The following is a 23,008-nucleotide window of genomic DNA, read 5'->3' as shown; positions in this document are numbered from 1 at the left end:
AAACTTACCCCCACACTCCATATAGCCCACCACAACACTACTACCCACCACCAGATCCCCATTTTTCCGTCCATCACACACAAACCTATACCCAACCTCCAGCTCACACACAATGGCGTGCGCCAGCTCCACAAAATCCATATCCAGCTCCACAAAATACCTATCCACTTCCAAGAGCCTACAGAAATCCTCCTGGAACAGGTTTTTGGCCAAATCAAGCCTTCAAGAATGAGAGGTTGCAGAAGCCGAAGACTTTCACTCCGTTGGGAGAATCATACACTAGTCTATTCCACAGATTGAGACAGTTGGGTATGTTGAATCCGATCTAGGAGAAACTGCCAAATCCCCTTCCCAGAAATCTTGATCGCTCGGTGAGTTGTGAGTATTGTTCAGGGGCCCCGGGTCATGACACAGAGAAATGCTAGAAATTGAAAACAGCTATTCAAGAGCTCATTGATACTAATCAGATTGAGGTCCAAGCTCTGGAGGCACCCAGTATCAACTAGAACCCATTGCTAGCCCATCATGAGACAAATATGATTGAGATAGTGCATAAGGGAGGGGAGCCTAAGAAACCTTCGCAAACTGTCATGATGATTCGGTCAAGTGAAGTCAGGCCGTTTGAAAAGTCAACAAGTGAGAAGTCTGTGATCAAGATAAACAGACAAAAAGTGAACCATCTGTGATGTTCAAGAAAGGGCCCTCAAGTGACGTTGCAGGGAAACATGAAAGAGAGAAAGTAGTTGTGCCAGGAGTGGCGAATAAGCCTGTGGTAATTGTGGAGGGTGCCCGCACAGATCCTGTTATTACCAAGCCGGTAATTCAATTACCGATAGTTAACAGCAAGGTGGTCCCGTGGAATTATGAACGAGTGACAGTGACTTACAAGGGGAAAGAGGTTAAAGAAGAAGTTTGTGAGACACATGGGTTGAATCGATCAGGGAGATGATTTGCCCCCGAAGAGTTAAGAAAAGCTAAGATCTCCAAAGATAACCCAGTGTTGGTGAAGAAAGCTATAACTGAGGAAGAAGCAGAGGAGTTCTTGAGAAAGATGAAAGTGTAGGATTATTCCATTGTGGAGCAGTTGAGGAAGACACCGGCTAAGATTTCATTATTGTCATTATTGATCCACTCAGACGAACACCGTCGGGTTTTGATGAAGATCTTGAATGAGGCCCACGGTCCTGACAAAATCTCAGTAAACCACTTGGAAAAGATAGCTAACAAGATATTTGAGGTAAACAGAGTCACTTTTTCTGATGATGAGTTGCCCATGGAGGGAGCATAATAGAGCCCTCTACCTGACGGTGAAATGCGAAGATTCCGTGGTTACTCGGGTACTGGTTGACAATAGTTCCAGCGTGAACATTTGCCCCCTCTCCACTTTGAACAAGTTGAAGGTGGATGATGACATAATTCACAAGAACAGTATATGCGTTCGGGGATTCGACGGTGGAGGGAAAGATTCAGTCGGGGACATAGTGCTTGAGCTTACAATAGGGCCAGTTGAATTTACTATGGAATTCCAGGTGCTTGATGTGGCTGTTTCCTATAATCTGCTGTTAGGTCGACCCTAGATTCATGCTGCTAAAGCGGTTCCATCTACTCTGCATCAAATGGTCAAGTTTGAATGGGATAGACAGGAAATTGTGGTGCACGGCGAAGATAATCCGTGTGTTCCCAGTGATGCCATTATTCTGCTCATATAGGTTGAAGACGACAAGGGACCATGGGTTTATCAGGTTTTTGACATGGTATCGGTAGATAAAATTCTAGAAGGGAAGTGCGTGCCAACTCCAAGGGTAGCTGCTGCATCAGTCATGGTAGCCGTTGAAATGTTGAAAAATGGTTTTGTATCGGGTAAGGGTTTGGGTGCATCTCTGCAAGGTATCGTACAACTGGTTTCTCTTCCTAAAAACTTGGATACATTTGGTTTGGGGTTCAAGCCCACAGTCGCAGATGTGAGAAGGGCCAGAAAAATGAAACAGAGAGCATGGGCCCTTCCAAAGCCAGTCCGAGAGGATGTTTGACGAAGTGAACATGGTGGAAGCTGGATGAAAAAGTTCGAGAGGATATTTGACGAAGTGAACATGGTGGAAGTTGGAGAGGGTTCTAGCGAGGCGGATGTGCAATTTGTTAGGCCCAATGCAAAGATTAACAATTGGGAAGCTACTCCTCTCCCCGCCAGGAAGGAGTTTTAGTAGTTTGCTTTGATTTTCTTTCAGTTTATCTGGATTATTCTAGGGTTGTAATTCAGATTCTATGTTCCGTCCGGTTGGATGTATAAACCTTGTTATCTTTAATTTCAACGAAATGCAATTTCCCTTTTCTTCCTTTCTGATAGTTTTATTTTTGTTTTCTTTTCTTCCTTGTACAGTTCTTTTTATGATGGCTTCAATGATATGACATGCATGAGGAGTCTCCGGCCCAGTCTTAAAAGCCAATCAAATTCTGAAATAGTAATTCAATAAATAGAATGTGATGTTGAATCGGAATATGATGAGGATGAAGCCTTTGAAGATATTAGTAAAGAACTAAGCCATTTTGAAGAAAAACCCAAGCCTAACCTGAGTGATACAGAAGCAGTCAATTTAGGTGACCAAGATAATATCCGAGAAACTAAGATAAGTGTTCATCTGGAACCACAAATGAGGGAAGAGATAATCAAAGCATTGTTTGAATTCAAAGATATTTTTGCATGGTCCTATGATGATATGCCATGTCTAAGCACTGACTTGGTAGTTCACAAATTGCCCACTGACCCGACGTTCCCTCCTGACAAGAAGAAGTTGAGGAAATTTAAAACTGATATGAGTGTGAAGATTAAGGAAGAGGTCACCAAATAGTTTGAGGTCAAAGTCATTCGGTCACCCGGTATCCCACCTGGTTAGCCAATGTTGTGCATGTGCTGAAAAAAGGATGGTAAGACCCGGGTGTGTGTTGATTATCGTGGTCTCAACAAGGCAAGTCCCAAGGATAACTTCCCATTGCCGAACATCCATATATTGATCGATAATTGTGCCAAACATGAGATTGGTTCTTTTGTGGATTGTTATGCGAGTTACCACCAGATCTTAATGGATGAGGAGGACGCAGAAAAGACAGCATTCATCACGCCATGGGGAACGTACTGCTATCGGGTCATGATATTTGGTTTGAAAAATGCTGGGGCAACCTACATGGGGGCAATGATGACCATATTCCACGACATGATACACAGGGAGATCGAGGTTTATGTGGATGATGTGATTATAAAGTCTAGAAAGCAGTCTGACCATGTCAGAGATCTGAGAAAGTTCTTCCAAAGGCTTCGCAGGTACAATCTCAAGCTTAATCCTATAAAATGTGCGTTCGGTGTTCCGTCTGGAAAGTTGTTGGGATTCATAGTTAGCCACCGAGGTATTGAATTAGACCCATCAAAGATCAAAGCTATCCAGGAGTTGCCACCCCCAAAGAACAAGACTGAGGTGATGAGTCTATTGGGGGAGATTGAATTACATCAGCCGATTTATTGCTCAGCTCACGACAACTTGTGAGCCTATTTTCAAACTATTAAAGAAATATGCTGCAGTCAAGTGGACAGATGAATGTTAGGAAGCATTTGATAAGATAAAGGGGTACTTGTCAAACCCACCTGTGTTGGTCCCGCCAGAACCAGGGAGACCTTTGATTCTATATTTGACGGTCTTGGACAATTCATTTGGATGTGTGTTGGGACAACATGACATCACTGACAGGAAGGAGCAGGCCATCTATTATCTCAGCAAGAAGTTCACATCTTACGAGGTTAAGTACACTCATCTTGAGATGACGTGTTGCACCCTAACTTGGGTAGCCTAGAAGCTGAAACATTATATGTCATCTTATACTACTTACCTCATCTCTCGCTTGGATCCATTGAAGTATATCTTCCAGAAGCCTATGCCCATGGGAAGGCTCGCAAAGTGGCAGATCTTGCTCACAGAATTTGACATTATCTACGTGACTCGGACTGCGATAAAGGCACAAGCATTGGCCGACCATTTGGCTGAGAATCCTGTGGATGAAGAATACGAACCTTTGAAGACTTATTTCCCTGATGAAGATGTAATGCACATTGACGAGTTGGAACAGGTTGAAAGGCCAGGATGAAAACTTTTCTTTGATGGGGCTGTTAATATGAAAGGCGTTGGGATATGAGCGGTACTTGTTTCTGAAATAGGGTATCATTACCCTATTACGTCTCAGCTTCGATTCTACTGTACTAACAACATGGCTGAGTATGAGGCATGAATTTTGGGTTTGAGGATGGCTGTGGATATGGGTGTCCAGGAAGTCTTGGTCTTGGGTGACTCGGACCTTCTGGTGCACCAGATTCAGTGATAGTGGGAAACACGGGATTTAAAACTCATACCGTATCGATAATGTTTACATGATCTTTGTCAGCGATTCCAATCAATAGAGTTCAGGCATATTCTGATGATTCATAATGAGGTCGCTGATTCCTTGGCTACTTTAACGTCAATGTTACATCATCCAAATAAGGCTTATGTTGACCCGTTGCATATTCAGATCCATGACCAGCATGCTTATTGTAATGTGGTGGAAGAAGAACTTGATGGTGAGGCTTGGTTTCATGATATCAAGGAATATATTAGGATAGGGGTGTATCCAGTACAAGCTACAGGCGATCAAAAGAGAACAATTAGGCGATTGGTTGACATGAACTACGTTCGACCTGATTCCTTTTAAGGATACGTAGGCAGCCTCACAGTTTGGTCCCATCAAAATAAAAATCCAAAAAGTCCCCAAACAAGAAACTGGGGCAGAAGTTGTGGTTGTTGTAAGAAATCTGATTTCGAAAGTTGTAATTTTGAACCCATTCGAATTGTTTTGAGCCTTTTATACCCTTTCTTTCTAATCCCATCTAAAAGCCCACATTACGGTCCAAAGAAAGACCTTCCGATCAGTCTTCAAGAAATGCCAAGTCGAGCAGGTAGAGGTGATTCATATCAAGGGCAACACTCTGGTCGAAGCAGAAAATATTGAAAATGAGAGAGTCTTATTGGTGAAAACCCTCACGGGCACCATAAGGCGACGAGAGCTGAGAGAAATTAAAAATGAGAGAGACTTATTGGTGAAAACCCTCACGGGAACCGTAAGGCGAAAGTGAGTTGAGAGATGAACAAATGAGAAAGGCTTGTTGGAGAAAACCCTTCAGGGCACCGCAGGCCGAACGAGGTCAAGGTTTTGGTGAAGAAATCAGGTTATGGAAACTCCGGGGCAGCAAAGTATGACAACTGAAAGTTGATTGGTCGGACAGATTGGGCCGATTAATCCGAAATGCATGTCATGATCATTGGTGCCAGCTGCCCCACTCAGATAAGTCTCTTTTCCTTTTCCTCTTCAGATAGTCTTCCAGTTTTGGATTTTCTTATCCTTAACTCTGAAAGTCATTGCATTTCATTTCGTTTGGGTTTATTTCGCTAAGATATTCCCGATGTCAGTTCTGTTTAAGCAAATAAGAAAGAATTTCAAAGCTCACTACCAGCTTCAAGATTGCAAAGCACAGTATGGCCAGAGCATGCCAAAGATAGCATGATGTGAAGTGGGATAAAGTGCCAGCAAAATTCCATTGGCAAAATGATTTAGTAATTTCAGGGGAGATGCAGGGGTTCAGTTAAAGGGGTTAGAGGTGTGAAACAACGGTGTGGGTATAGAACACTCGGGTCATCCAAAGTCATGGAGGTTTGAAAGTCAGTCAAAAAGTCAAACGGTTCAGGGCCAGTTTAGGGGAAGAAGTCAAAACAAAACAATGCAGTGGAGAGACCTTCAGCAAGAATGCCATCAGCTAACCACCATATTTAAACTAACAAAATTTTTCTTTGATTAAAACAGGGGCAGGAAATTTCGGTTGTTTCGGAGAAACCCTCCGTGGAGAAAGGTAGTCACCAAATAGGTTTGATTTTTTTATTTTCAGGACCCTTCTAGAAAATGGGACCTAGCGTAAAGTTCAAAAATAGCGTAATCTAGCATAAATGTACCCTAAAGGAATATAAGCTAGTTTAGAAGTTTGCATGTTCGAGATAAGATTCAGTTAGGAGTTTTCAGGACCCTCCTGAATAATGGGACTTAGCTATAAGATTTCGATTAGAGAACAACATTTAGCGTAAGTTCTGCTGTATGGTAGTATAATTCAACTATAAAAGTTGTCACTCTTAAGATAAATTTTGGCTTTTGATTTTCAGGACCCTCCTGGATAATGGGGAGTAGTTTAAAGACCCTCTTAGATAATAAGATTTAGCAGAAGTCACACCTTTAGAAGATATAACTTAGATTTAAAATTGTCATTTAATTAAGAGTTGTCAGGACCCCCTGGATAATGGGACCTAGCTTTCAAATTCTTAGTAATACTTGATAATATGATATAGTTTACACTTACATCTATGCCCAGCCACCAAACTGGGGCAGAAAATTTTCTTTATTTTGTCTATTTCGTTGAATTTAGGAGCCCGCCTGGAGAGCAGGAAACACATTTCAAGTCATGCAGTCAGGAGCCCGCCTGGAGAGTAGGGAATACATTTCAAGTCATGCAGTCAGGAGCCCGCCTGAAGAGCAGGGAATACATTTCAAGTCAGCAGTCAGGAGCCCGCCTAGAAAACATGGAACACATTCAAGTTTAGCAGTTAGGAGCCCGCCTGAAGAGCAGGGAATACATTGTAAGTCAGCAATCAGGAGCCCGCCTGAAGAGCAGGGAATACATTTCAAGTCAGCAATCAGGAGCCCGCCTGGAGAACAAGGGAGTACAATTCAAGTTTTAGCTTTCAAGTTCTTATTGATATTTGGTAATGTGATCCGTTTTGCACTTACATGTGTGCCCAACCACAAAACTGGGGCAGGAAACTTTCTTTGTTTTTTGTCTATTTCATTGAAGTCAGGAGCCCGCCTGGAGAGCAGAGAATATATTTCAAGTTCAGCAATCAGGAGCCCGCCTGGAGAGCAGGAAATACAATCAGGTTCAGCAGTCAAGCGTCCACCTGGAGAAAAGAAAAAACATCTCAAAGTGTAGTTGGCAGTCAGGCATCCACCTGGAGAAATGGAAAACATCTCAGATTACAATTCAAGGTGGCAACAAAAGGATTCCACAGGGAGAATACAAGTCAACAAGGCAACAAGAACCGCAAGAGAAAGTTTGAAGATAGATAGGATTTTGTAATGCATAGATCATAGTCTAGTCTAGCTTCTTTCTATCATGGTGTAATAGGAGATGCAGTAAGCAGTAGCAGCATCAGCAGCAACAGTGAAACCATAGTTTCATGGTAGTCCCAGCTACCAAAACTTCTCGAACTACACTGACCTGATTCCTTTATAGCCAAGGATATGTAGGCAACCTCAGAAGCAGGGCGCGGTCAAATCTTTCAAAAATACTTCCCACGGAGTATTCCAATGGGAAAAAATCGCTTGTGTCAGCTCACTTTATCTTTGCACGAAAACCTTTCGTGTTTCCGGGTAAAGAGGGGCAGCTGTGACCACGTGATTTTTTCCCTATATGAATTACTCCCATAAATTCAAAACAAAATAACTTCTTTTCATTATTTGCAATTTTTGTGGATTCTGTGGCATGTTCTGATAATTGTTTGCATTTGTCTGTGCATTTTCATTTTTGTTTAAGTAATGAAAAATACAAAAAATATGTGCATTTTCATTTAGGGTCTAATTTGATATTTTAGGATTAATCAAGTAATTAAGTTATTTTATAAAAAAGGGGAAAATCACAAAAAATGGTCATTTTGCACCTTTTAATTTTAATTTGGTCTTGAGTAGTTTTTCTTTAATTTATTAATTGTGGTAATTAATTTGCTAAGATATTTGAGTAGGAATTAATTAGGTTTATTTGAATTAATTTAGGTTTAGGTTTCATTTTAATTTGAATTTAAAAGAAATTAGACAAAAAGAGAGAAAAAAAACTAATTTGGAAGAGAATTGAATAAGAAGCCTGTTTTTCTTGGGCCATTTTTGTTTATAATTTCATAGGCCCAAACACTTTGCCCTGAAACCCGTCCCATTTTTTTCCTAGACCCGTCCACACCCGTTCTGCCCCATCTAGCGACCAAACGACGCCGTTTTGGATTGTGGAATCTGAGCCGTTGATCTCCCCTTGATCAAACGGCTCAGAACTGAAGCTTCATAAGTATATTAGTGTCCAAATGCACCCCCACCCACTCTCATCATCCCCACACACTCAAAGAACCCTTCACCGCCTCCGCCGTGAGCCGCCCGCCGGAAATCGCCTCCGCCAGTGGCGTTGCTCCAATTGACCCCATTTTTACACCATAGATTCTTCTCCTTCTCCTCTTTCCAAATCTCCAAATCCCCACTCTTGAATCCTAGCCCAGCCTCTCGAATCTTGAATCAGAAGGAATGACTGAAAACCTAACTCATCTGATTGGCCCCAAAATTACACCCCATGAGCCCCATGACCCTCTCTTCCTAAATCACAGACCAGCTACCCTCGAATTGAACCCAAGATCCTCGAATCTTAAATCTAAGTCAAGACCTAAAATCCCAAAAACCTCGAATTCAAGATTTCATTAAGGATTTAGGTCTAGTTCGACTTTATTCATGTGTTCTTGATAAGAACACAAGATTAATGTCAAACTTGGCCAGAAAATTTGAAGGTTCAAAGGTTTTTGCATTTCTTACGGTCCAGGCCATGGTTAGGTATTTTGTTCTTTACTTTTGAGTTTTAATTTTCATGTGCATTTCCCTTCTCATCTTCCTCTGTTTCTTCTGTTTGTGTTTTGATTTTTTCTGTTTTTTCGTTCTTGCAATCATTTCTACATGTGTTTCTTTTTAGGTTAATTAGCATCTTCATGAATGAGTGTAGTTTTATTTGCCCGTTTATTTTGGGCCTTTGAAACCTTGGTTCAGAGAGTCTAATGACTCCGGTTGGCCTCCTTCTTTCCCTTCTTCATCGAATCTTCTGTGAAGTTCCGAGTCGAATTTGGGCCCAAAAGAAAAGGATTAGCCTAGAATTTGTAGACTCAGGCCAGTACGGACTTGGGTCAATTTGACCCGTATTTGTTTGGATTTCTGGGGTAATAAACAAGGGTTCAGGGGCAATGTAGGAAAATTGGTATAGGAAATCTTATTGTAACAGAAAAGGAAGCTTCCTAGAAGCTGGGGTGGGGGCTGTTGTGTTAGTTAATAAATACATTAAGGGTAGTTCAGAAAAAAAGAAAAGATTAGCCAAGGACTAAGTAGCAAAAACCAAAATTCACAAAGGGCCTAAGTGCAAAAATTATTTCCTTAAGGCTGCCCTACTTGTCTTGCCTATAAAGACATCTTTTCTTGCTTTTCAAGAGAGGTTTTTAAGAGCTAAAATACCGAAAAAACAAAGACAGCCGAAAATTTGATAAAAAATCACTGTTCCATTGAATTTCTTCTAGGATTCTTGAGTTTTTTTTTGTTTATTTTTCTGAAGTTATCTTTGATTCACATGGGGTTGAAGATGGTTTAATTTGGGTTTTTGAAAGCTAATTCTGAGCTGAGTTTATGTTTGGAGTCCTGGTTCAATTCGAGTTTGGTTTTTGGGTTTGCTTTGTCTTACTACTGGTTTGAGCAGAAATTGGTTGTGTTCTTGTGACACTGTTTCATTACTGGGTTCAAGTTGTTCTGCTACTGTTTATTCACTAATCTTTTCCTTGCTTTCCTTTTATTCCCAGGTACACTTTTCTGAATTCTACACCATGTGAAGTCTGACTTAATGTGTGAAATTAATTTTGAAAATGTCGAGCATGGCTTCAGCATGTTTAGATCCTTTAATTTAGTTTTATTTCGTCTAGATTACACATTTACTCAATGTACTGAATATTTATTATGAGGGTTGTAGTTAAGTTGTATCTGATATGAAATTATGTTTGGCAAAGCCTTCATAACTAGTTGTGGGATTTGGAGTTCCTATTGTGGTAGCTAATCATGAACTGTGAAGAAGAAAATTTGACGAAAACTTGTGAATTAGACCCTTAGCTAGGTTCTGTACTAAGCATGTTAGCATAAAGTAGGTTGTGTTGGACCTCTTATTGCTTCGCAAGTTAATTGTTAAGTTCAAGTTATTTGGAATACAGATTTAAGGTGAGGGATATGGGACGTAGAGAAACATATGTTTATACATGCATGCTGAATCTGAAATCATGTTAGTATGCAGATTAGTGAGTAAATTGCTTGTGTATAAGGGTTTGTGGTTACAGCTTGGACAGTCAATTGAATGATTCTTAAATTTATGTGTTTGTTTGTCTCGACCAATAAGCGATACATTTGTTTATAATGCTAAAATCCAATAGCTTATTTGTGGGTTGATTTAATCATGGCCATTTTGAGCCTAGTTTCTATATTTGAATTGGTTTGGGCTCAACAACGACTCAGTCTATGGTCAGTACGTTAATGTTCATTTCTTTGTTAGACTTGGGCTCAACTTGGGCCCAAAGCCTTGAAATAATTTGGAAACAAAGAAAAATGGTAGTCTTTGGCTATATGTGTGCTTTCTTGCTGATGGCCGGTGTTGGCCCAAGCTCTTTCTAATGACTTGCCCACTTCCCCATTGTTACAAATCGCTAAGTCTGGTTTCTTGAAAATGATTCGAGAATTTCCTATGCCGTTTAATCAATTAACCAAGCCCCTTAATAATTGAGGTGAGCCATATTATAAGATACAAATAGTTTATGGCCCTCATAAGTTAATTTGGAAACCTTTTGGTTAGAATAAATCGAGGTGTGTCGTGCCGAACAAAATCTCAATTGCACGGCCCTCATTTAATTAATTTTGTTATCCTTAGAAATCGAGACGTTCCATTTAGCGAATTTTCATGGCCCTCGCAAAGTTGCAAACGCTTAGTTGCTTTAGACACGTTATTTTAATAGTTTACCTTCCTAAACTCGGGTGCGCATTTATGTGACCTAAATCCAAATCTCAACAGCTCTAGATAAAATATGTTGCGGACTGCGGGTACATTTATGTGACGTTGAAATCTTCCTAAAAATTAATTAATTAAAAGCGGTTTAAAGTTAAAAATGTGCATAGGTTTAAAAGTATACTAAAATCAGATAATAAGCCAATTATAATAGTTGAGCGACCGTGCTAGAACCACAAAATTCGGGAATGCCTAACACCTTCTCCCGGGTTAACAGAATTCCTTACCCGGATTTCTGTGTTCGCCGACTATAATACAGATTCAATCTTTTCCTCGATTCGGGATTTGAACCGGTAACTTGAGACACCATAAAATTATTCCAAGTGGCGATTATGAATTTAATAAATAAATAATCCCGCTTCGATTGTCACTTTAAGTTGGAAAAAACTCCCCTTTACACCCCTTTCCGGAGGTGTAGGTAAAAAAGGAGGTGTGACATCTGCAATAATCTTTGAAGTACCGACCACATGGTTCCACTCGCCTTAGATCATGTCTTCTTATTTATGCAGTATTCTAGATTACAATGTCGGTGTTGTCTGTGTTCTTTACTCGAATGGTAGAAATGATGCTCCCTCTCCCTGGTAATGTCTCAGAGTCCCCCAACAACAGGGACATATATTTAGCCCGTTATCTTCACCCCATCCTTTGTTATCTCTTAGGCTGGCACTTTTCTAACTAGCTTTATCATAGAGCAGTTATAGAATATGGTCGATGTACTATCTCTCTTGTACTTCTGTTATTTAGAGTGATTTTGCAATGTTCTGAGTCACAATTTCTATAATCATCAAGGTCTAATAATCAGAGTCCTGATTTATGTAGCTGATGTAACCCTCAAGATTCCTTCTCTCTCAACCTTTGAGTAAGCTTAAGATTTCTTCAAATTTGCGGCTCAATGTATTAGTTATTACATTAACCTTTCGTGGATGCTATGAAACATCCATGTTATAATCTTCTACCAATTCACGCCTTTGTTTGTGATGTGGACTAAATTCTTTCTTTTAATGATATGCGAAAGTCTCCTATAGCTGTGAGAATATCAACATGTATGTTACATGGATAATACTCCAAAGTCTTACGTGTGTTCATAACATAACTAACCCCAGGTCATAGATCGATCGAATAATTCCTTTTATGCCTTTTAGCTGTCTTTAAACATAAGCAATTACTTTTCCTAGTTGTTCTACCACTTCTTGCATGAATACATGGCTTATCTTAGTACCCACGCATACTGGAATTCATAAAACTCATATGATCTGGAATATTACTTTGATTTTTAATTCATGTTCATTAGTTACGATAGGTGACACTTTCTTATGGAGCGCATACAATGTTCTAATGAGATTGTTGTTACAAGATCATTTCTTCTTCAGGTTACTATGCTTACATCGAAGCCTTCTTCCTTATTTCCTCAGCTAGTCTTTCATTGTAGTACTTATAGGAGACCTTTTCACTCTTGTAAGGCTGCGATCTTGTTACATCTTATAACCCACAGATTTTTCGATGTTTTTACTCACCTATAATTATCCTTTTTTACTTACCTTTGTGCCCTTGTGCTCGTAGAGTTACTTATGAACTCAAATTTTTATTGTCTCCCCACTGACACTCTCTTTTATTTTTGTAACAATTATATAGTGCCTTTAACTACCCTAACTCCTATCTGAATATTTCTCAAGAATTACGATCTCGTATCTACGAGACTGGATTTCCTCTGCTGGGCTTCACTCTGCTTCTCTTGCATAATCTACTGATTTATCTATAACCTCTTGTCTAGATATAACTAGGCACTTCTTGATCAATTACTAACTACTCGGTGTCCATTCTAACATCTATATTCTGCGTAACCTCTCCTGGGATATGTCTTTTGTCTTAACTTACCTCTCATACTAGCTCCTTATGCATGAAGTGTGCATTCACACTTATTTATCAATTAACATCTTTGCTGGGAACCCTTACTGCCTCTTCCTAGCATCGTGCTTGCTTAATATTCTAGAGTCGTGACATATCTATCGGATCTGAATAAATGTAATCTTATTCTTTTCGCCCTTTTTACTACTTTCTTCCTTTACCATTCTATATTTACCTGAACTACTTAACTTTGACTTAATATCATATCACACCATCTTCCTCCCTTTAGGGAAGTACTAACATTTAGTGCTCTAAAGGTTTACCTACAGATGATTACTTCTTCATCTTTGTTGTTTTTTCACATTTTCAATTACCCTTACTTGCCTTGCGGCAACCCTTTTGTACCAGGGATAATTGAATTTCCTACGCACGAGGGTGACACCTAGTATAGCTGGCACACTTTATCCCTTAAGCTTAACTTTGCTCATAGCTCTTGCTAAAGGAAAGTGTCTTCCTAAATGACATCTAAAGGTTATTATTCTATCATCCATTATATTATCGCTGGAACACGATCTCTAAAATTCTCATGATGGTGACTATTATCGAATCCTTCGTTCCTTAATTCATGTTCGGTTTATCTTGTTTACTAGCCATAGTGATTTAAATTACTCTAGCGGGTCTAACTTAGACTTATGATAATCGCGTTAGAATCACCAACTCTTTTCTTTAAAATAAGAATATGACTTTATGGCTTATACTCTTTTACAGTCTCAAGGCATATCACCCCTTATCTTTTACATCACTTGACTATAGACTCTGGCATCCTATCATATTTTGATTTACCGTTACCACCCATTTATTATATCTTACTCATAATGCTTCATTTACTCCTTTCTTATTCTCCTCCTAATGTTTCTGTACCTAGCTTCTGAATTTTTTGAACATTCTAGAATTCATATCTTACTGTGCTATTCTAGAGTGCACCACTTGGGTGTCTCACAAGGTGAACAATTATCACATTTGCAATATCCTTTGGAAATGTCAGCTAATACTAATAATCCATCCATCATTTTGGGTTACTCTATCTCCACCTGGATCCTGATATCCCATTCTTCTCTTAAACTATATAAATAAGCTCTCATAGGGCATAACTAAGATGGGTGGCCAATTTTACACACCCCTGTTACTATTGAAAGTAACTCAGAATGCTTATATTTCTCTGCCTGAATTGTAAATACTGATAATCTTCATTAATTGGGTACCTCGTACCCTTCTTCACCTTGCTTTTTTTTTTACCTATTGAAACTTATACTCTTACCTTCTAATGCTCCCATGACCTGCGAATTGCAAGGTGTGTTAGATATTCCCATCTTAGGGTCTTAAAAAGAAAATTTGCACATCTAGTATGCACGATCTAGTAGGGCCTCAAACTAGGCTACGTTGTCAAGAACTATCTCTCTACTAGTGCCCTTACCTGCTGCTGTATTAGCCCTCCGGCTAGTTGTAATCTTTCTAATTGCAAGCATCTCTATATTATTAGCAAATATAAGTCCTGACTCAAACTCTTATGTCTTAACTCTATAGCATGATTTGGATTAGAAAGAAAGGATATTAACTCCTAAATTCCTGTAGCTTCCTATTTATTTAATGTGGTACACAATACATCTATAAACAAGACTATATTAGACACGGCTTGTAGACTCCCTAGGACTGAACTACTCTGATACCAAGTTTGTCACGCCCCAAACCTGGTGAGTCGTGGTCGATACACGGTGCCATAATCGGCCCAAGCATACCACTCTATAACTGTGCACTCTGGAGGAGTAGCCCTCAACTTAGGTTGAAAAGACCTACCTACGAGCTGATACCAATCAAGGCCGACGATGCCATATTCTACGTTATAGCCAAAAATGCATATCCATAAATGTGCAAGCCGATGAGGCTGCCATGAACGTCTATGGCCAGTAATACCAAACTGAACATTTACACAAGACTGGAAAGGCCACAATAGTGACACACAACATATACAGGACTCGCCTACAAGCCTCTAAAGATAATATAATTGTATTATGGTCCAGACAGGGTCCCGACCTACCCATCAAGTTGTATATACAAAATGCACTCCAAAGTCTAGACCTGGTAACTCTGGAAGAGTGTAGCTTACTAATCAAGCTGATGTCCAGATCTGTCTGATGGGAAGGCATATCCGGCTATCTATCAGAACCTGCAGTCATGAAGTGCAACATCCCTAGTAAAAGGGACGTCAATACGAAATAATATACCAAGTATGCAAGACAATAGAATAACTGAAAGCTGAAACTGAAATGATAATTTAATAACTGAAAGTAACTGGGAGTCCAAGATGATTTGACGATATGCTTATCTGATGATACTAACTCAGCTCTCTCAATAAAGTAAGTACAATAGCTATCCAACCCTATAAGGCTCGGTATGTATAACTGCCCGGCCGTAGTAGCCTCACTCATAGGTGGACGACCATACTACCCACCATATCTAAATCACTACTCGACTGTAATAGGATCGCTCATTCGGCCGCAGTAGACTAAATATATACCTTACCTTTTTATCTGAGGTTGCCCAATATGGACCTGCCTACCTATTATATCTCGGTGGTGGTGAAAATACTATAATACTATAATACTGTATATATATATATATATATATATATATATATATATATATATATATATATAGATCTTCTGCTCTCTTTACTGAAAGAAGACAATATTTAATTGAATATAAAGTCCCGTTAAGGGAGAATACTATAACATATAAGACTAAGATAATGTACATAAATTAAGGAATACCAACTTCTCTTTGTGTATCGATATCAAACGTGTTTAGTTACGGGATCATGCCAAAATGAAGGAAAAGTTTAGCCTTAAAATGCTTTATTACAATCTGTCCATAACCACATTGAACTCGTCTCATTGAAGCTTAATCTACAATAATTATAATAATGCTATCGTTAAGATAAGAAAGGTACAACTATCATACAATGAAAAACAAACTTATTTTATATTAAAAACCATACAACATCTCCTCTATAACCTTTGCTTCCTCCCAATTAGAGATAATATCAACAACAACAAGAAGAACACAACAATATATATACATCATTTTCCAATTTTATATCCATTATAATTACCACAAAATAGCCTAACGAACCACAACCACTACGTACATAAAACGACAACCATAGTAGTGTCAAACAACCCAAAAATATAACAACAAATGACCAGCCCACCATCCCTCAATTATGTGGTGTTTCTACACACCCTTTCTCCTCAAAATCTCCATAAAAATAGTAGAAAAAAAGAAAACCCAACAGCAACATGAAATAGCCCGCAAAACAATCAAAAACAGTCCACTACAAGTTGAACAACTCGAACTGATGGCTTCCGATCATCATCCCATGAGTTTTTACTATTATGGAACAAATTTCTATACCTTTACGAAGGAAAAATGGATGAAATGGGATAGTATACTTACCTTATTTGGTGAGGATCTCATCTCCTAACTTGGTCCTTTAACTCTTAGGTTTTTTCAAAGTAGAACTTGAAGAGAAGACAAAATCACTAAGGGTTTTGTGTGGAATTTTGGGAGAATTTCGCAGAGATTTTGTGATGACTAGATAGGTCATCTTATTAATTAAAAACAAATTCTGTGTTTCGAGGCCTTAAAACCTCATTTTATCCTTCCTCGATTTACATGCGTAGTCCGTGCATGTTTCTAGAAAGCTTTTGTGTTAAAAGTTGACAAAAATAAGAATATTTAATATATAAGAACTTCGGTTAATATTTTTGGTAAACGGACCCAGATTTGTATTTTGACAGTCCCGGTGGGTTCGTATCAAAATATGGGACCTGGGTGTATGCCCGGAATCGAAATCGAAGGTCCCTAGCTCGAGTTATATTTTTGTTGAAAATTAAGACCATGAAAATTTAATAGTTTTAAGAAAATTCTTAATGCTTGATGTTGCTGGTATCGGGTCCGTATTTTGGTTTCGAAGCCTAGTACAGGTCTAATATAATATTTAATACTTTTCTGTGAAATTTGGTGGAAAACGAAATTGATTTAACGTGATTCGGACGTCCGATTGAGAAAATAGAAATTTTAATGTGTTCTTGAAAATTTCATTTGATTTGGTGCTAAATTCATGGTTCTAGTAGTTATTTTGGCAGTTTTGATCGTGCAAGCAAATTCATATGATGTTTTAAGACTTGTGTGCATGTTTGGTTTGGAGCCCCGAGGGCTGGGATGAGTTTTTGATAGGCTACAGAGTGATTTGAACTTGGAAAAATTTGCTGGTGTAACTGAACAGGTTGTAGGCCTCTGATCTCGTATTTGCGAGATCAGGCATCGCAATTGCAAACTCGAAGGGGTCCGCATTTGCGAGCTAATTCTCGCATTTGCGAGGAGAATCTTGGCCAGCAGTGTTCGCAATTGCGAACTTTCCTTCACATTTGTGAAGGGAGTCTGGGAATGGCAGGGATCGCAATTGCGATCAATTGGTCGCAATTGTGGAAGGTCAGTCTTGCAATTGCGAGTCTTTCTTCGCATTTGTGATGAAAGCAAGACTGGGGAGACCTTCGCATTTGCGATAGGTTCTTCGCATTTGCGGGGCTGGCATTTGCGAACCTTGCAACTAATAAGAATGACTTTTGAATGGGATTTTCCATTTATTCTCCAAATTTTCAAAACCTAGAATAAAAGAGGCAATTTTTCAAAGACTTATTCTTTCCCAAATCATAGATAAGTAATTCTTAACTAGTTCATTCAATCTTTCACTTTATTTTACAAGATTTCAACCTAGAATCTAAGGTTTTCATGGTGGAATTGGGGATTTTTGGATGGAAATTAAGGATTTGATAAATTGGGGATTTAGACCTTAAATTGAGGTCGGATTCCAAAATCAATTGTATATCTGGGCTCGACGGTGAATGGGTAATCGGGTTTTGGTTCGAATTTCGGATTTGAACATAGTGGGCCCGGATGTTGACTTTTGTTGAATTTTTCAATAATGACCTAAATTGAGTCTTTTGTTATTCTGGGTGATTCCTAAGGTTTATTTTGGAACGCTTGGTTGGTAATTGCTAGATATTGTTGGTACGGAGGTGTGTTTGAAAGGCAAAGTTGTGATTGAGCTTTGAGTGGCCTTTGATTCGAGGTAATCGACTTGCCTATCATTGTGTGGAGGAACTCCCCTTAGGATTTGGTACTATTTGATATATGAGCACCGTGTACGTGAGATGATAAGTGCGTACACAAGCTATTTGTTTGAAAACCTCATTTTCATTAAGCAAATATTTGTTTTCCTTTATTTGAGCAATACTAGCATATGTAACTATCCTATTTATTTTACGAAAGCATGTCTACGTACCTTAACTATCTTAACTGCCTTAAATGCCTATTTGAACTCTGTGTATCATTTTCTTGTGAAAATTTTCTTGTTCTTCCTTGACTCGGACTTAGCCTAAATTGTGCTTTTCTTGCTGTTACGATTATCTTTGTTTAGTTGAGCTGCATATTTACTTTGAAACTAGGAATGGTATTCCGGGAGATCCTCGTGTACTGCATATTTACTTTGGGACTACGAAATGATATTCCGGGTGATTCCCAACACTGCATATTTACATTGGTAGTATGGAAAGGTATTCCAAGAGATCCCCATGCACATTTACATTTGGGACAATGGGACTGTATCCCGGGAGATCCCCTATTGCTATTACTACATTCTGAGATGTTGGTTTTCATTGAATCTATTCCTGTTAGATTTCCGTACTTAGTTTTTTTTACTGTAATATTCTTTCCGTCTTATTTCACTATATTTATACCAGTAGGTCCCTAACCTGATCTCATCACTACTCGACCAAGGTCAGACTTGGCACTTACTAGGTACCATTGTGGTGACCTCATGCCCTTTCCTGCACATGTTTTTTCGTGTGCAAATCCAGGTACTAGATATCGGCCTCGAGTCTAGCTGTATGGTTGCTGCTTTAGGAGACTTCAAGGTACATCTACTGCATAACCTCGAAGTCCCCTTCTATCCCCTATGTTTATTTTTCTTTTCTTTTTTCCGTAAAAATGATGTATAGAACTAATAAGACTTCTTAGAATCTTGTGACATTGCAACATTCCGGGTTTTCGGAAAAGTGATTATTGTATATACCGACTAGCATCATTTCTACTTATTGACTATATTCGTTAGCTGTTATATTTGTGTTTCTATTTCATTTCCACAACATTAGGCTTACCTAGCCGTAGAGACTAGGTGCCGCCATGAAAGTTCACGAAGGGAGAACTTAGGTCGTGACAAGTTGGTATTAGAGCTCTAGGTTTATCAGAGTCGTGAGTCACAAGCTGGCTTATTAGAGTCTCGCGGATCGATATAGAGACGTATGTACTTATCTGCGGGAGGCTATGGAACTGTTAGGATAATTTCCACTTGATTTGATTCCTTATCGTGCGAGATTATTTAATTCGAAATTATAAACTTCTATCTTCTATTCTCTAAAAGATGGTGAAGACACGTGCTACCGGAGATTACCAAGCACCCGCGCACCTTGCTAAAGTCGCCCGAGGTCAGGCCAGGGGTAGAGGCCCAGGACGTGCACGTGGTGCAACCAGAGCACCTACACGAAATGCTGTAGAGGAACTACCAATAGCTCTAGTCGGAGCACAGACACCTGATACGCCTACTACTACTGCTCCAGCTCTTCAGGAGACCCTCGCACAATTCATGAGCATGTACAACACTCTAGCTTAGGCAAGGTTGATCCCCCTTACTGCAGCCATATATTAGGATGGGGGAGGAGCACAGACTCCAGCCGCCCACACCCAAGAGCAGTGGGTTCAGGTTGATCAAATCCTAGAGGTTATATCGGTACCGCCTATAGCCCCTGTTCAGCCCGAGGGTAGGGCAGCAGCTTCAGAGGAGGAGTAGTGAGGCTTGAGAGGTACAAGAAGTACGACCCTCCTACATTTAATGGTCTAGCAACGGAGGATGCTTAGGGATTTCTGGAGGAGTGGCATCGTATCCTCCGTACTATAGGCATAGCAGAGTCGAGTGGGGTTTCTTTCACTGCCTTGTAGCTTCGAGGGGTAGCCTATTAGTGGTGGCGTACTTATGAGTTGGACGATCTGGCTGAGGCAGCTTCCCTTACATGGACTCAATTCTCGGACATGTTTTTAAGAGAGTATATCCCTTAGAGCCTTAGGGATACATGTCGTGCTAAGTTTGAGCAGTTGCACCAGGGTGCTATGACTGTTTCAGAGTATGTGGTCCATTTCAGTGACTTGGGTAGACATGCATCGGTCTTTGTTTTTGCAGTTTGAGAGAGGGTTCGTCGGTTTATTAAGGGACTCATTACCAATATCAGGACTATCATGGCCCAGGAGTTAGAGATATATATCTCGTATCAATAGGTGGTGAGTATTGCTAGGAGAGTAGAGGGCATGCTTTCTTGGGATAGGGAGGAGAGAGAGGCCAAGAGGTCTCGAGAGTCGAGCCATTATTCTGGCGTCCGTACCTCAGGTGCAGTTTGTCATGGGAGGGGATATGTGAGTCACCTCGTTCATTCAGCTCTTCCAGCCGCCAGTGGTATTCTAGCTCCTCCTAGACCTCAGGAGCCTTACTATGCACCGCCAGTATCTAGTCTACCTCCTGCACGGGTGCCTTCAATGGTTAGCCTAGCAGATCTGGCTCGAGCCATCCACAACTGCCACCTCCTCCCAAAGCTTGTTTTGAGTGTCACAACACTCTCCATGTGGAGAGGGATTGCCTTAGACTTAGGAGGGGATCATCCCTATAGACTTCTCAGCCACAACATGCTCCATAGGGTTCCTAGGCTATGATTACAGCACCAACTACCACTCCACCGGCTCAGGTAGCTAGAGGTAGAGTGCGGGGAGGTAGAGGCTGCCCTAGAGGGGGAGGTTAGGCCAAATACTATGCCTTTCCTGATCTTACAGAGGCTGTTGCTTCCGATTCTATCATTACAGGTATTGTTCCAGTCTGTCATAGGGATGCATCGGTTCTATTCGATCTAGGCTCCACTTATTCCTATGTGTCCTCTTATTTTGCCCTATATTTGGGTATATCTAGGGATTCTTTGAGCTCCCCTATTTATGTGTCCACTACTATAGGAGATTCGCTTGTTGTTGATCGCATTTATCGGTCATGTTTTATTGCTCTTAGTGGTTTTGAGAACAGAACTGATTTATTATTGCTCAGCATGATAGATTTTGATGTTATCTTGGGCATGGACTGGTTGTCGCCCCATTATGCTATTCTTGATTGTCACGCAAAGACCGTGACGCTGTCTATGCCAGGTTTACCACAATTATAGTAGAGGGGTACCTTAGATTACACTCCTAGTAGAGTTATTTCATTTCTTAAAGCTTAACGAATAGTTGAGAAGGGGTGTGACTTGTATTTAGCCTATGTGAGAGATGCCAGTATTGATACTCCTACAGTTAAGTCAGTCTCAATAGTGAGGGATTTTTCTGTTTTGTTTTTAGCTAATCTTTTGGGCATGCCACCTGATAGAGATATTGATTTTGGCATTGATTTGTTGTCGGGCACTCAACCCATATCTATTCCTCCTTACCATATGGTTCCTCATGAGTTGAAAGAGCAGTTACAGGAATTATTTGAAAAGGGCTTCATTCGGCCCAGTGTGCCACCTTGGGGTGCTCTTGTCTTGTTTGTAAAGAAAAAGGATGGTTCTATGCGTATGTGCATTGATTATCGCCAATTTAACAAAGTTATAGTAAAGAACCGGTATCCTTTGCCTCGTATTGATGACCTATTTGATCAGTTATAGGGTGCCCGAGTGTTTTCCAAGATTGATCTGCATTCAGGTTACCATCGGGTGAAGATTCTAGAACTAGATATCTTGAAGACTGCTTTCAGGACTCGGTGTAGTCAATACGAGTTCCTTGTCATGTCATTTGGGCTGACCAATGCCCCAACAACATTTATGCATTTGATACAAATTATATTTTGGCCTTATCTTGATACATTCGTCATTGTCTTTATTGACGACATTCTAGTGTACTCCCAAAGTCGGGAAGATCATGAGCAACATCTGAGGACTTTGCTTCAGGCCTTGAGAGAGAAGAAATTATATGCAAAGTTCTCCAAATGTGAGTTCTGGTTGGATTGTGTGGCATTTCTGGGTCACATGGTGTCGAATGAAGGGATCAAGGTGGATCCGAAGAAAGTGGAAGTGGTGAAAGGTTGGCCCAGACCGTCCTCAGCTACAAAGATCCGGAGTTTTCTTGGTTTGGCAGGTTATTATCGCCGATTTGTTGAGGGATTTTAATCGATTGCATCACCTATGACCAGGCTGACCTAGAAGGGTGCTCCATTTAGGTGGATGGAAGAGTGTGAGGAAGGCTTTCAGAAGCTCAAGACAGCTTTGACTACAACTCCAGTATTGATATTGCCTATAGGTTCGAGGTCTTATATAGTTTATTGTGATGCGTCATGAGTTAGCCTCGGTGTAGTGTTAATGCAGGACCGTATGGTGATTACCTACGTGTCCATACAGTGAAGGTGCATACAAAGAACTATCTTGTCCACGACCTTGAGCTTGCAGCTATTGTTCATGCCTTGAAGATTTGGAGGCATTATTTGTACGGTGTCCCTTGTGAGATCTACACTGATCTCCAGAGTTTGCAGCATATATTCAAGTAGAAGGATCTTAATTTGCATCAGAGGAGGTGGTTAATGCTGCTTAAGGAATATGATATCACTATTTTGTACTATCCCAGGAAGGCCAGTGTGGTGACCGATGCTTTGAGTCGCCAGGCATAGAGTTTGGGGAGTTTACCATATGTACCAGCAGCGAAGAGGCCCATGGTGTTGGATGTCTAGGCTTTAGCCAGCTAGTTTGTGAGATTGGATATTTCTGAGCCTAGTCGAGTTTTGTCTTGTGTGGTCTTTCGGACTTCTCTCTATGATTGTATCAGGGAGCGTCAGTATGATGACCCCCATCTGCTTGTCCTTAAGGACACGGTCTAGCACGGTGATGCTAAGGAGGTCACTATTAGGGATGATGGTGCATTGAGGATGTAGGGCAGGCTATGTGTGCCTAATGTTGATGGTTTGCATGAGATGATTCTTCAAGAGGCCCATAACTCACGGTATTATATTCATCCGGGTGCTGGGAAGATGTATCAGGACTT

The 23,008-nt window shown here is 40.2% G+C and overlaps 1 protein-coding gene across 1 annotated transcript; it reads left to right on the top strand.

Annotated features, from left to right (window-relative positions):
* Window positions 1-3,179: 3,179 nt before the first annotated feature.
* Window positions 3,180-22,517, top strand: LOC138871952 (uncharacterized). Its single transcript, XM_070149881.1, has 6 exons — window positions 3,180-3,399; window positions 4,442-4,600; window positions 20,819-21,148; window positions 21,338-21,550; window positions 21,680-22,057; window positions 22,339-22,517. Exons 1-6 carry the CDS (start codon window positions 3,180-3,182, stop codon window positions 22,515-22,517), a joined length of 1,479 nt encoding a protein of 492 aa, XP_070005982.1.
* Window positions 22,518-23,008: the final 491 nt, after the last annotated feature.

This window comes from Nicotiana sylvestris, chromosome 1 (genome assembly GCF_000393655.2).
Source record: "Nicotiana sylvestris chromosome 1, ASM39365v2, whole genome shotgun sequence".
In the NCBI taxonomy this organism is placed as follows: domain Eukaryota; kingdom Viridiplantae; phylum Streptophyta; class Magnoliopsida; order Solanales; family Solanaceae; genus Nicotiana; species Nicotiana sylvestris.
The sequence above is the reverse complement of the archived record's forward strand: the minus strand, read 5'-3'. Positions and strand labels throughout refer to the sequence as shown.